The 16,431-nt window shown below is 42.9% G+C and overlaps 1 protein-coding gene across 2 annotated transcripts in view; it reads left to right on the top strand.

Annotated features, from left to right (window-relative positions):
• The window catches only part of LOC142185012 (homeobox protein meis3), a 35,683-nt gene extending 33,618 nt beyond the window's left edge, over positions 1 to 2,065 (top strand). The window contains exon 12 of one of the 2 annotated variants that reach the window (XM_075260222.1): positions 1,175 to 2,065. In XM_075260222.1, coding sequence (XP_075116323.1) covers positions 1,175 to 1,437 — 263 coding nt within the window. In that variant the 3' untranslated portion in view covers positions 1,438 to 2,065. The remainder of the gene's footprint in view (positions 1 to 1,174) is intronic. The other variant, XM_075260223.1, reaches the window with a different exon arrangement.
• The last annotated feature ends 14,366 nt before the right edge of the window (positions 2,066 to 16,431 follow it).

Below are 16,431 nucleotides of genomic sequence, written 5' to 3'. Positions count from 1 at the left end.
AGAATCTATGTAAACCTTCAGAGTTCTTATAGTTTACTTTATTGGATTTTATCCATTCCTGTCATTTTAGAGAATGCTCCCTACGTGTTTAGAACAAGACCCCTCACTGTCTCCCGGTCACGTAAAGGGCGGCTCGGGCAAGGTCCATAAACAGCACATCTGTAGTCACCAACAGTTGTTATTAGGTGTGAAAAACAAGGGGCAACTGAAACACGGCAACGTAAAAGGGGAAGGATCGCCTTACCCTGGTTGGAGTTACGAGAAACAGCGGGGAGGGGGCTGGGGTCTTCCCTGCGTCTCTGTGCAGCGGGTAGGAGGGGGGGTGGGGCTGCGAGGGAGAATTAGCTACAGAAGATGAGGACACAGGACCCCAGCAGGAGCTAATTGATAGGCAGCAAACTAAATAGTCCGTCTGCGGCGGCGTGTCGAATCATAGTGACTGCGCAGGTATGTAGATTTTTCTGCTTCCGAGCGGCGCTTTATCATGGGTCAGCGGAGGGCGCACTACGCTACAGCGGGAAGTATTTCATTTTATAAATGAGGGATAATATTACCCTCTCTGACAGCTGCAGGGAGCGCGGTCATTGTACCCGCATCAACATTCAGGCAGAGCCAGGAATCGGCCAAGAAAACCAAACGGGATTTACTCCATCTTCAGTCTGTGCGTCGCCCGCCTAGGTGACCTTGTGATAGGACTTTACTTACAGCACCCACAATGGGGTGTTAAGCACAGGCACGGGTGCCAAATGGTGGCGAAATTGGGGCCTTTATTGGGGTAATGCATGATCGGAACCAGAGCCAAGTTGTGTGACTGCATGATGTGAATGTAAACACATTGGGCCCTGACAACCAATCAGAGTCCGCGATATATTTCATACCAGGACTCTGACTGGTTGCTACGGGACCACTTTGATAAGAATTTTTTACGTAAATTGGGCCCGGTATCTTGACGCCATACCCTGTACCCCTCCTCTCCCACCATCTCTCCTACAAAGAACAGTTTGAATGCAAATAATTTCTCCTTATCCCTCAATATATACTACTTTTTTTTTTTTTTAAAGTTCCTAAAAAGTTTTTAGGACTTTAGGGCTACATACATCTAACCTAGTGATGATTTGTTGAAATTTTGCTGAAAATCTGATGACATTTTTGTTCCTTTTTTTTTTGGTTACAGGCTTCCAAGGGATCCCAGGGGATTACAGTGCGGCCCCAAGCTCTATGACCATGGGATTCCCAGCGGCCGGTTACACACCCGCCATGCCCCCGCACCCTGCCGGCCTCCGTCACGGACCGTCTTTACACTCCTACCTCCCCGGGCACCCCCACCATGCCTCCATGATCTTGCCCACAGGCACCTCCCCTCACCACTTGGTGTCAGCGCAGAGCCCGGCAGACGCACTTCTGAACGGTCAAAACATAGACATTCACGCTCACTAACATTCAGCCATACCGGGTGTCAGGGTCATTACATTTTTATCTTTTCCTCCAGCTTCCAAAAAACACAAAGCCTTTGAACAAATCTTCAGTTCTAGTCGGACTTCTTGCCCCTTAGAGGGGACAATGAAAAATAAAAGACAACCCTCCAGCCGAGGAGTGGCCGCCATGAGGAGAAAGATGAAAAAAGCAGCCACTTGAAAGGAAAGCTAAACCCTCTGAGCCGTCTTCCTAACTTATGTAGCAGTGCGGACCGAAGAGCTGACACTCGGTGTGAGGGAAAACACTCGATCGTTCTGGGTTTTTTCCATTTCTCACGCACACCCTACTGCCCCACAATTCCCTTTCCTTGGATGGACCAACATGGAACTTGAGTCTATGGACAGATGTGAACTGAAGTGCGAGATCATTGAAAACTTTTTTTTTTGTTTTTTTTTTGTTTTTTTTCTACGCCATCACTTGCAGCAGGGACTAAGTTAAACTTGTACATTTTTTTAATTAATATTATAATTATTTGGGTTGATACGTGTATTGTTTTACCTGTTTTTTTATGATAAAGAAAAAGAACTTGAAAAAAAAAATTCCACTGTAGATGTATATATATAATTGTATAAATATTTATAGCACTCATAAACTTCAGGGTCTGTAGAGGAACGCTCTCCGTGGATTTTTTTTTATTTTTGGGGGGGCATTTATTTTATTCTCCAAAGGCAGAGGGGAACTGCACCCAAAGGTATCTCCCTTCCCCCCCAACAAATTCCCGGATCCCGTTTTGAATCGGTGGGGCTCTATCTTGAATAAAGTGTTGGAGAAGCAACTTCATTTTGGAAATTGGCGAGACCCCAGCTTGTGGACCCCCCCCCCCCCCCCTTCGTGTAATTTTTTGATATAAGTACTTAAAATCGTGTGTCTGTGCACTGGCTTCCTGGTGAGCCAATCAGAGGAGGCAGGGGGAGGGAGAAAGCAGCAGCCTGAACCAATCATGAGGCAGGGGAGGTGTCTCAGACTACCTGACACTCCCTGCCAGCCCTGTAGCTGAAGAGTAGTCACTGATCACAGCTCTGCTGTAATGGAGTTATAATACAACCAAGCTGCAAGATCTGACGAGGATAAATATCTGTTGACCGTCCCCGGTAGGTTCCAACCAACATATCAGTTTCCAGATCCGAAATGAAAAATCCCTTACATCAAGTAGGAGATCCTATAGACTTGGATAAGGTGAGCACCACTTTCTACTACTCCACTGGGTTGGCAGATGGAGATAGATGCAGAATCTATGCTAGAGTCACTGCAGGACCATGAGGAATGGAGGGTCATCTCTTTCCTCAAAAAAATTTCTGATGGTACATTCATGGAATTGGAGAGCGTGGTCTTGGACACGGATTTAGCTCTCCATGTGATTCTCCTGACCGGACCATTAGATGAATCCTGGTGACCATTAATATGTAGGAGGACGTTGTGACTGGATCATATGTTGAGGGAAAGAAGTTGGTCTTTAATATGGGGGATCCTTAAACCCAGAGAGAAAAAGAGAATCGCCGAACCAGTTTTCCATGGTTGGGAATCGCAGTCTGAAGAGTTTGTCCGTGATTTATTCCCTGCTCTCTGTTAGTCAACATGCACTCTCAGCTCATCCAATCAGGCGGGTTTATGGAAAACTATATATTGTATGTCTTACAGATATAACCTATGTTGTTCGCCATCTTGATTTTGGCACAGGTCTAAATGATAGGACTCCCTCTCCCTTTGCAGCTCCTAGGACTCTATTGATGTCCCTAAATCTGTCCTGTACATATGTATGCATCATTGTGTGCTTACCCCAGCCCCCCACCATCTTCTGTATCTATCTCTATCAAACAAAGATGCGACCACCATCATCTGACAACGAGTTTCCTTCTCACCCGCTGTCCCTTGTCGTCTTTTGCACCTGCCAACGACAGTGCCAACAATGTCTTCTTATTTGCCCGCAGGGACATGACTGGTGACAGCCCGTCTGGTTCCTCCCACTGTGCTGACCCCGAGGTCAATCTGCAGCCACTAATTATGGGTGGCCGTACAACATTAGTGTTGTGATGAATCAATCTCCTGTTTGGTCTGGAGGGACTTGTACCACTTGTCTTCCTGTGGAACGAGGACAAGATTTTTTTAATTTTTTTTTTCTGTTACGAGGCTGATCAAACAAGAGCGCAGTTTCTGCGGAACAATCTCTGCGGATCTAAACCCAACTAGTCCAAGTATTATTATTGGATGATATTATTTCTATACATGGACCTTGATCCTATGATAGACTTGTTATGCTCAGCCCTTCGAGGGCTCGTCAACTTCTCATTGACTCCTTCACATAGCCTTATTTTGGTACAGAAAATATAACCTAAACATAAATATATAAATTATTCTATTTTCAAGACCCTACACGTTGGTAAATGTCATTACACCATCCCATATTCCAATGGGAGTTCCTTATCAATTTGGGATTTGAAGTTACTACAACTCTGGTGTATATTCACTATGGTAATTTTGGAAATGTAGAGACCCCTCTCAACCCATATCTATTCTACACCAAGTCTATGGTGGCCGTATAAATAATGACTATGCCATAAAGCTTCCCTTCAGGGTCCTGGGACAGAAGATGTGCTCAGTATCTTAAGTGTCTGAGAGAGGCCATGCTCTTCCTTGCCAGATTTGTAGCAGGGATTATCACGAAAGGGAAGGCATAATAAAGTCTGTGACTGGCATGGCGGATAGTAATTAGCATACTAAAGACTCATTAGCATACCAGTCAGCCAAAGCACAGACCCCTGGACAAATAGAGGAAGGGCAGGATATACAGGTTATTGCCAAACTGTGTGACTTGTAGAGGAGCAGCACAAAGCTCCTCGGCATCACTGTAAAATCTGTACCGGTGCCCCCAACTGTAATGTATAATATGGTGCTGGTCTCCTCCTCCTAGGCTCAGATTTGACTGCATCCTCCGCACCCTTCAAGTTCTTATCAATCAGACTAGACATAAGATCAATAACAATGGGATACGGGTAACTGAGACTACATGGGTTTCCAATGGATTGCAAGGTACTGGGAGAAGTAAATGCTATCTGGGGGGGGGGGGGTATAGTAACCTTCAACCTCCAACCATACTCTTGTGTAAAATATGGACGCATTAACCAATTGTGTAAAGAACATTGACGATATACTTACTAGCAGGTAACTCTTGAGTCCCATCCCTAAAGTAATCATTTTCTCCAATATGGGGAATTAAAGGGGTTGTTCAATATCAGACCAATGTTATTGTTTGTATATTTGTACAATTTCCTAATGTACTTTCTGTATCAATTCCTAACAATTTTCTAGATTCATTGTGTCCATGGTCATGTGATATACGGTGCATGGTCATGTGATGTACGGTCCATGGTCATGTGATGGGAACACAGGTGCTATGTGTTCATCACATGACCACGGACTGATTTTTATCCCAACAAGCAGAGATCTAGAGCACTGCGAGGAATTGATACAGAAAGTCTATTAGATAATTGTACAACTTTTTATTATATCCACAATAACATTGGTCTGAGAGTGTCAGCTATTTCTGAAGGAGTCGGAGTCAGGCTCTGGAGACATAGTGGAGTCGGAGTTGGTGTTTGACTCTTTTACTCCACAGCCCTGACTCTTTCCAGTTACTGTATATTGTAACCAGCAGGGTCAGTGATACTCCAGAGCGGAGACGTCTTATTGCTCTGAGCCTGACAGTCCAGGGTTCTCCTTGAGTCTATGGCAGGGATATTCTCTATATACACAGGGCTGTAGCCTTCGCACTGAACTGATATATCTGGGACAGATGCCAGACAGAGAAGGAAGATAAAACGGCTGGAAAGACCCGGCAGAGCAAAACCTGAGTCTAAATATATCTGAGAGGAAGAAGAAAGGAGCAGATGTGCCGGGTCAACTGCACAGAAGAAGGATGACAGCGAAGAGTTCATCATCGCCACTGCAAACCAGGATATACGGAATAATTCCCAAAATCTCCACAGTGGTCGGCTATAGCATAGAAGTGAACAGGCCATGGGGCGTCCAGGCTTACTAATGGATAACCTATCCTTAGGTCTGATAGTCGGGATCACCACAGAGCTCCCTGAGTGAAACCTCCACTTCACAGGTCATGTGACATCACATTCATCGGTCACATGGCGAGTTTGTAGCTCTGTCCCAATAACGTGAATGGGACTGAGCTACTCTAGTAAGCACAGCTGCTATATAAATGTATGGTACTGTGCTTGGTAAGTGGTGTGAGGCCACAACACTCACCTATAAGCTACGAGGTCTTCATATAGCTGATCGGGGGGTTGGACACCCACTGATCGTTAACCCCTTCCTCCCACGAGCATGTTTCGATTTTCATTTTCGTTTTTGACTCCCTCCTTCCAAACCCCATAATGTTTTTATTTCTCCGCTCTCAGAGCCCTATGAGAGCTTAATGTTTGCAGGACAAATTGTTCTTCCTGATTACACCATTAATTGTTCTATATAATGTCCTGGGAAGCAGGAGAAAAATTCAGAATGGGGGATGATTTGAATAAAAACTGCATTTGTGCGATTTTCCTTCAGGCTTCGGTGTTACAGCGTTCACTGCACAGCCACAATGACATGTCCCCTGTATTCTGTGCTTCGGTACGATTCCGGGGATACCAAATTTCTATGCTTTTATTTGCATTTTAACCCCTTAACAAAAATCCAAAACTGACAAAAACATTTTTTTCTAAAAGTCGCCATATTCTGACAGCCGTAACTTTTTTATACGTGCGTGTATGGGGATGTATAGGGCGTCTTTTTTTGCGGGGCCGGGTGTACTTTGTAGTTCTACCATTTGGGGGAATTGCTTTTGCTTTGATCACTTTTTATTCAAATTTTTATCAGAGGCAAAACAGTAAAAATATGGCGGTTTGGCACTTATGAATTTTTCCCGCTACGGCGTTTACCGTACAGGAAAAATATTTGTAAAGATTTGTAGAGCCGGCGATTTTGGACACAGGGAGACCTAATGTGTATGTGTTTCACAGTATTTAACTACTTTTATATGTGTTCCAGGGAAATGGGGTTGATTTGACTTTTTAATACATTTTTTTTATATATTTTTTTTACTTTTTTTAAAACTTTTTGTTTTGTATTTATTAGACCCCCTAGGGGGTCTGATCACTAATACAATGCATTGCCTGCAATAATAATTAGCCTTTACAAAGATCCCAGCAGTCATCGGAAAGGGACGCAGGCTCCAGAGCTTGCTCTGGGTGCCTGCAATCGTCGGGAAAATGACGCCTCGGTCAGCTTTAACCAGGCCTAAGAGGGGTTAATGCCCGCGATCGGTGGTGTGTGCAGTATAAAACAGCAGACACTGAGTAGCTATGGCGGCCGACAACCATAGTTAAACAACCGGCATCCGCTGTGCTAGTATGACGGGGTGTCAGGCAGGGATTAATTGGTAACCAGTCCTAAGGAGAAGTCATCAGTTATTAGGCCTGAGAAGCCCTTTTAGGTTTAGAGAGACCAGAACCCTGATAGATAACACAGCGCCAAACTTCTCCAGCAGCCTCGGAAACCTGACAGAAGTTTCAGATATTATATAACAGTCACTACCATAGGGCAAATTATTAAATAATTCACACAACCCATATAAAGTCCTAAAGCTGGATAATGCACTCAATGATACCAAATACAGAGATGATACACATAGTGATGTCACAGAACAGGCAGGATAATACACACAATGATGTCACAGTACAGGGATAATACACACAATGATGTCACAGTACAGGGATAATACACACAATGATGTCACAGTACAGGGATAATACACACAATGATGTCACAGTACAGGGATAATACACACAATGATGTCACAGTACAGAGATAATACACACAGTGATGTCACAGTACAGGATAATACACACAGTGATGTCACAGTACAGGGATAATACACACAGTGATGTCACAGTACAGAGATAATACACACAGTGATGTCACAGTACAGGATAATACACACAGTGATGTCACAGTACAGGATAATACACACAGTGATGTCACAGTACAGGATAATACACACAGTGATGTCACAGTACAGGATAATACACACAGTGATGTCACAGTACAGGATAATACACACAGTGATGTCACAGTACAGGGATAATACACACAGTGATGTCACAGTACAGAGATAATACACACAGTGATGTCACAGTACAGGATAATACACACAGTGATGTCACAGTACAGGATAATACACACAGTGATGTCACAGTACAGGATAATACACACAGTGATGTCACAGTACAGGGATAATACACACAGTGATGTCACAGTACAGAGATAATACACACAGTGATGTCACAGTACAGAGATAATACACACAGTGATGTCACAGTACAGGGATAATACACACAGTGATGTCACAGTACAGAGATAATACACACAGTGATGTCACAGTACAGGATAATACACACAGTGATGTCACAGTACAGAGATAATACACACAGTGATGTCACAGTACAGAGATAATACACACAGTGATGTCACAGTACAGGATAATACACACAGTGATGTCACAGTACAGAGATAATACACACAGTGATGTCACAGTACAGGGATAATACACACAGTGATGTCACAGTACAGAGATAATACACACAGTGATGTCACAGTACAGGATAATACACACAGTGATGTCACAGTACAGGGATAATACACACAGTGATGTCACAGTACAGAGATAATACACACAGTGATGTCACAGTACAGAGATAACACACACAGTGATGTCACAGTACAGAGATAACACACACAGTGATGTCATAGTACAGAGATAATACACACAGTGATGTAACAGTACAGAGATAATACACACAGTGATGTCACAGTACAGGATAATACACACAGTGATGTCACAGTACAGGATAATACACACAGTGATGTCACAGTACAGAGATAATACACACAGTGATGTCACAGTACAGGGATAATACACACAGTGATGTCACAGTACAGAGATAATACACACAGTGATGTCACAGTACAGGATAATACACACAGTGATGTCACAGTACAGGGATAATACACACAGTGATGTCACAGTACAGAGATAATACACACAGTGATGTCACAGTACAGAGATAACACACACAGTGATGTCACAGTACAGAGATAACACACACAGTGATGTCATAGTACAGAGATAATACACACAGTGATGTAACAGTACAGAGATAATACACACAGTGATGTCACAGTACAGGATAATACACACAGTGATGTCACAGTACAGGATAATACACACAGTGATGTCACAGTACAGAGATAATACACACAGTGATGTCACAGTACAGGATAATACACACAGTGATGTCACAGTACAGGATAATACACACAGTGATGTCACAGTACAGGATAATACACACAGTGATGTCACAGTACAGGGATAATACACACAGTGATGTCACAGTACAGGATAATACACACAGTGATGTCACAGTACAGGATAATACACACAGTGATGTCACAGTACAGGGATAATACACACAGTGATGTCACAGTACAGGATAATACACACAGTGATGTCACAGTACAGGATAATACACACAGTGATGTCACAGTATAGAGATACTACACACATTGATGTCACAGTACAGAGATAATACACACAGTGATGTCACAGTACAGGGATAATACACACAGTGATGTCACAGTACAGGATAATACACACAGTGATGTCACAGTACAGAAATAATACACACAGTGATGTCACAGTACAGGATAATACACACAGTGATGTCACAGTACAGGATAATACACACAGTGATGTCACAGTACAGAGATAATACACACAGTGATGTCACAGTACAGGATAATACACACAGTGATGTCACAGTACAGGGATAATACACACAGTGATGTCACAGTACAGGATAATACACACAGTGATGTCACAGTACAGGATAATACACACAGTGATGTCACAGTACAGAGATAATACACACAGTGATGTCACAGTACAGGATAATACACACAGTGATGTCACAGTACAGAGATAATACACACAGTGATATCACAGTACAGAGATAATACACACAGTGATGTCACAGTACAGGATAATACACACAGTGATGTCACAGTACAGAGATAATACACACAGTGATGTCACAGTACAGAGATAATACACACAGTGATGTCACAGTACAGGGATAATACACACAGTGATGTCACAGTACAGGATAATACACACAGTGATGTCACAGTACAGAAATAATACACACAGTGATGTCACAGTACAGGATAATACACACAGTGATGTCACAGTACAGAGATAATACACACAGTGATGTCACAGTACAGGATAATACACACAGTGACGTCACAGTACAGAGATAATACACACAGTGATGTCACAGTACAGAGATAATACACACAGTGATGTCACAGTACAGAGATAATACACACAGTGATGTCACAGTACAGAGATAATACACACAGTGATGTCACAGTACAGGGATAATACACACAGTGACGTCACAGTACAGGATAATACACACAGTGATGTCACAGTACAGAGATAATACACACAGTGATGTCACAGTACAGAGATAATACACACCGTATCAGATATTAATTCATATTATCTGGTGATTTGGCATTTACCAGTCCATTTGATGCCAGTTTTACAGATTTTTTTTTTGTCAAATAACATTTTGCAAACAATATCCATTATATAAGTCAGGCCAATGTTGGATGAATTTTTGAAGAACATCCTGTGATGGCGGGGATTGGGGAGAGGGGGGGGGGGTCACTTTTTAGCCAGCAGGATATGGTCAGTATAAACATTACCAGGCGCCTGTATGGTAGAAGTGTTTGCAGCCGGTAATTACCCAGAGACAGGGTCGGGGAGAAGGGTGTTTTGTTATGACTGGAAATAGTGAGTGATTACTGGGGAAGGTGAGAACTTAGTGAGCGGCGGAGAAGTGATTATATCCTCATCTAGTAAAATCTTGGGATTAGGGGAACCCCCCTGTGTATGACTATTGCCTCCTCCCGTATTCATCCATATTTTAAGATATAGAGTTCATACAGTAATATAGCTTACATTATATAGGTCTGGCCTTTAAAAAATTATGCAGTGACCAGTCATTTACAATTTATTCACATTACATGGTGTTCCCTAGGGCAGATTTCTTACATACATAATGACTAAGGGGTTATTCTAGGAAATATAGTAGACAAGCACAGCAGCACCACAGCGCTTCAGATAGATAGGTTACTGTCACCAGACCCAGCATATCACCCCAGCCCTGCAGATAGATAGGTTACTGTCACCAGAACCAGCATATCACCCCAGCCCTGCAGATAGATAGGTTACTGTCACCAGACCCAGCATATCACCCCAGCCCTGCAGATAGATAGGTTACAGTCTCTAGAACCAGCATATCACCCCAGCCCTGCAGATAGATAGGTTACTGTCACCAGAACCAGCATATCACCCCAGTCCTGCAGATAGATAGGTTACTGTCACCAGAGCCAGTATATCACCCCAGCCCTGCAGATAGATAGGTTACTGTCACCAGAACCAGCATATCACCCCAGCCCTGCAGATAGATAGGTTACTGTCACCAGATCCAGCATATCACCCCAGCCCTGCAGATAGATAGGTTACTGTCACCAGAACCAGCATATCACCCCATCCCTGCAGATAGATAGGTTACTGTCACCAGAACCAGCATATCCCCCCAGCCCTGCAGATAGATAGGTTACTGTCACCATAACCAGCATATCACCCCAGTCCTGCAGATAGATAGGTTACTGTCACCAGAGCCAGTATATCACCCCAGCCCTGCAGATAGATAGGTTACTGTCACCAGAACCAGCATATCACCCCAGCCCTGCAGATAGATAGGTTACTGTCACCAGATCCAGCATATCACCCCAGCCCTGCAGATAGATAGGTTACTGTCACCAGAACCAGCATATCACCCCATCCCTGCAGATAGAAAGGTTACTGTCACCAGAACCAGCATATCACCCCAGCCCTGCAGATAGATAGGTTACTGTCACCAGACCCAGCATATCACCCCAGTCCTGCAGATAGATAGGTTACTGTCACCAGAACCAGCATATCACCCCAGCCCTGCAGATAGATAGGTTACTGTCACCAGAACCAGCATATCACCCCAGCCCTGCAGATAGATAGGTTACTGTCACCAGAACCAGCATATCACCCCATCCCTGCAGATAGATAGAATCAGCTGACCATAACCTATCTGTTTTTTCGCTCCTGACTCGCTGCCTCCAATGGCAAGAAATTGCTGTTTTTCCTGTTAATAAAAGCTCTTAGGGGCAACAAGGGCCATGCGACTGATCTGAAAAAAAAATAGAACATGCCATTTCCCAGGTCGTGGATCTTTCAATAGATTCTATGAGGGAGAGTCTATAAGGGATCTGTGGAAGCTTCTGCATGGCACATATAAAATATACATTTCGGCTGAGGGCCTACTTGCAAACATTTAGACCACTTGTGTGACAGTGTAACAACCATCAGGACATTACAAATGATCAGACCATGAGAGTCTCTGGTGCGTACATACAAGATCTCAACTACATAAGCAAATTCATTCAGTCCTCAGATTAGACCAAAAATCAATATCCCCAGATCTGGTCAGCGCTACCCATAAAATCCTGATTCCTAACCTAGAAATGATCGGTTAGTGTCACCAGATACAGTTAGGGCCAGAAATATTTGGACAGTGACACAATTTTGGCGAGTTGGGCTCTGCATGCCACCACATTGGTTTTGAAATGAAACCTCTACAACAGAATTCAAGTGCAGATTGTAACGTTTAATTTGAAGGGTTGAACAAAAATATCTGATAGAAAATGTAGGAATTGTACACATTTCTTTACAAACACTCCACATTTTAGGAGCTCAAAAGTAATTGGACAAATAAACATAACCCAAACAAAATATTTTTATTTTCAATATTTTGTTGCGAATCCTTTGGAGGCAATCACTGCCTTAAGTCTGGAACCCATGGACATCACCAAACGCTGGGTTTCTTCCTTCTTAATGCTTTGCCAGGCCTTTACAGCCGCAGCCTTCAGGTCTTGCTTGTTTGTGGGTCTTTCCGCCTTAAGTCTGGATTTGAGCAAGTGAAATGCATGCTCAATTGGGTTAAGATCTGGTGATTGACTTGGCCATTGCAGAATGTTCCACTTTTTTGCACTCATGAACTCCTGGGTAGCTTTGGCTGTATGCTTGGGGTCATTGTCCATCTGTACTATGAAGCGCCGTCCGATCAACTTGGCAGCATTTGGCTGAATCTGGGCTGAAAGTATATCCCGGTACACTTCAGAATTCATCCGGCTACTCTTGTCTGCTGTTATGTCATCAATAAACACAAGTGACCCAGTGCCGCCATTGAAAGCCATGCATGCCCATGCCATCACGTTGCCTCCACCATGTTTTACAGAGGATGTGCTGTGCCTTGGATCATGTGCCGTTCCCTTTCTTCTCCAAACTTTTTTCTTCCCATCATTCTGGTACAGGTTGATCTTTGTCTCATCTGTCCATAGAATACTTTTCCAGAACTGAGCTGGCTTCTTGAGGTGTTTTTCAGCAAATGTAACTCTGGCCTGTCTATTTTTGGAATTGATGAATGGTTTGCATCTAGATGTGAACCCTTTGTATTTACTTTCATGGAGTCTTCTCTTTACTGTTGACTTAGAGACAGATACACCTACTTCACTGAGAGTGTTCTGGACTTCAGTTGATGTAGTGAACGGGTTCTTCTTGACCAAAGAAAGTATGCGGCGATCATCCACCACTGTTGTTATCCGTGGACGCCCAGGCCTTTTTGAGTTCCCAAGCTCACCAGTCAATTCCTTTTTTCTTAGAATGTACCCGACTGTTGATTTTGCTACTCCAAGCATGTCTGCTATCTCTCTGATGGATTTTTTTTTTTTTTTTTCAGCCTCAGGATGTTCTGCTTCACCTCAATTGAGTTCCTTTGACCGCATGTTGTCTGGTCACAGCAACAGCTTCCAAATGCAAAACCACACACCTGGAATCAACCCCAGACCTTTTAACTAGTTAATTGATTACAGGTTTACGAGGGAGATGCCTTCAGAGTTAATTGCAGCCCTTAGAGTCCATTGTCCAATTACTTTTGGTCCCTTGAAAAAGAGGAGGCTATGCATTACAGAGCTATGATTCCTAAACCCTTTCTCCGATTTGGATGTGGAAACTCTCATATTGCAGCTGGGAGTGTGCACTTTCAGCCCATATTATATATATAATTGTATTTCTGAACATGTTTTAGTAAACAGCTAAAATAACAAAACTTGTGTCACTGTCCAAATATTTCTGGCCCTAACTGTATGTCACTAGATACAGTCCTATGAAAAAGTTTGGGCACCCCTATTAATCTTAATCATTTTTAGTTCTAAATATTTTGGTATTTGCAGCAGCCATTTCAGTTTGATATATCTAATAACTGATGGACACAGTAATATTTCAGGATTGAAATGAGGTTTATTGTACTAACAGAAAATGTGCAATATGCATTAAACCAAAATTTGACCGGTGCAAAAGTATGGGCACCTCAACAGAAAAGTGACATTAATATTTAGTACATCCTCCTTTTGCAAAGATAACAGCCTCTAGTCGCTTCCTGTAGCTTTTAATCAGTTCCTGGATCCTGGATAAAGGTATTTTGGACAAAATTCAAGTTCAGTTAAGTTAGATGGTCGCCGAGCATGGACAGCCCGCTTCAAATCATCCCACAGATGTTCAATGATATTCAGGTCTGGGGACTGGGATGGCCATTCCAGAACATTGTAATTGTTCCTCTGCATGAATGCCTGAGGATTTGGAGCGGTGTTTTGGATCATTGTCTTGCTGAAATATCCATCCCCGGCGTAACTTCAACTTCGTCACTGATTCTTGAACATTATTCTCAAGAATCTGCTGATACTGAGTGGAATCCATGCGACCCTCAACTTTAACAAGATTCCCGATGCCGGCATTGGCCACACAGCCCCAAAGCATGATGGAACCTCCACCAAATTTTACAGTGGGTAGCATGTGTTTTTCTTGGAATGCTGTTTCTTTTTGGACGCCATGCATAACGCCTTTTTTTATAACCAAACAACTCAATTTTTGTTTCCAAAATGAAGCTGCCTTGTCCAAATGTGCTTTTTCATACCTCAGGCAACTCTATTTGTGGCGTACGTGCAGAAACGGCTTCTTTCTCATCACTCTCCCATACAGCTTCTATTTGTGCAAAGTGCGCTGTATAGTTGACCGATGCACAGTGACACCATCTGCAGCAAGATGATGCTGCAGCTCTTTGGAGGTGGTCTGTGGATTGTCCTTGACTGTTCTCACCATTCTTCTTCTCTGCCTTTCTGATATTTTTCTTGGCCTGCCACTTCTGGGCTTAACAAGAACTGTCCCTGTGCTCTTCCATTTCCTTACTATGTTCCTCACAGTGGAAACTGACAGGTTAAATCTCTGAGACAACGTTTTGTATCCTTCCCCTGAACAACTATGTTGAACAATCTTTGTTTTCAGATCATTTGAGATCGGGCTGTCCATGTTCGGCGACCATCAAACTTAACTGAACTTGAATTGTTTTGTAGAAAGAAATGGTCCAAAATACCTTCATCCAGGAACTGATTAAAAGCTACAGGAAGCGACTAGAGGCTGTTATCTTTGCAAAAGGAGGATGTACTAAATATTAATGTCACTTTTCTGTTGAGGTGCCCATATTTTTGCACCGGTCAAATTTTGGTTTAATGCATATTGCGCATTTTCTGTTAGTACAATAAACCTCATTTCAATCCTGAAATATTACTGTGTCCATCAGTTATTAGATATATCAAACTGAAATGGCTGTTGCAAACACCAAAATATTTAGAACTAAAAATGATTAAGATTAATAGGGGTGCCCAAACTTTTTCATAGGACTGTATGGTGGTACCTAAAAGCAGGTTGAGAAGCAGGGACTGCTATGGTGGAAGATACCCCTCTGACAGAGTCTCAGAATACCCCTGAGAACATAAACCTCCCTGGTTAAGACTTTACATGCCCTGACAATTCTCTCCAGGATTGAGGAGATCCATCTTCCCATCCATCATACTTCCTTAGATATAAGAATGGATGACTGCACAGAGTTGAGGGCAATCCTCCCCCACACAATCTGGTCTCTATGCTTTACAGTCAAAAGAAAAAAAAAATCTCCAACTAAAGCTTCAAACATGTTCATGACAGTGAGGTCCGCTGGACAATCCTCACTCCTAATCCTCCACGACTTATCTGCTGAGTAGATCATCCATTGCTTCTGAACTTTCTTCACTCTTTGTAGGTTTTTTTTTTTCTTATCTCTCCGACTTCCTTTCCACTTCTCTGAGGGATCCATATTGGGAATCTTCCAGTTGATTATCAGCAAGTTTGCTTTACGACATCATTTTGTCTCTGATATTACCCAACTTATAACCCCTTATGGAATTCCTTGTGAGAAAGACTAGTGATGTTCTGTTGGTTATCTCTTTGTATCTTGAAGGGGTTGTCCCACCATAACAACTAATCCACAGACTTCTGGGTCGCACCCAATAGATGCCTACTATACAGAGGTCACCCTGAACTGCCTATTGGGCTTAAACACCTTCACCTAAATGTATACTAAGAACCTCACTTGTGTAGATGTTGCTGAGAAGTGTAAATGATCCTATAATGCCGGGATGTGTGGTCCATGTCCTTTTCTTCTAACATGTTGCTGTAGGTGATAATTGTATGTTCACTGGGGGTCTGACCATTGGGATCCCCACCAATCATCAGAATGAGGATCCTAAGCCTCCTTTGTCAGTGAGGGTTGCACATATACATTGCAACTTCATTCACTCTCTATAGGACTGACAGACATGGCCAAGTACAGTTCCTGTCTATCTTCGTCCCATACTCTTTAGATATGA

Source organism: Leptodactylus fuscus, chromosome 11 (assembly GCF_031893055.1).
Source record: "Leptodactylus fuscus isolate aLepFus1 chromosome 11, aLepFus1.hap2, whole genome shotgun sequence".
NCBI classification, from domain to species: Eukaryota; Metazoa; Chordata; class Amphibia; order Anura; family Leptodactylidae; genus Leptodactylus; species Leptodactylus fuscus.
The sequence above is the reverse complement of the archived record's forward strand: the minus strand, read 5'-3'. Positions and strand labels throughout refer to the sequence as shown.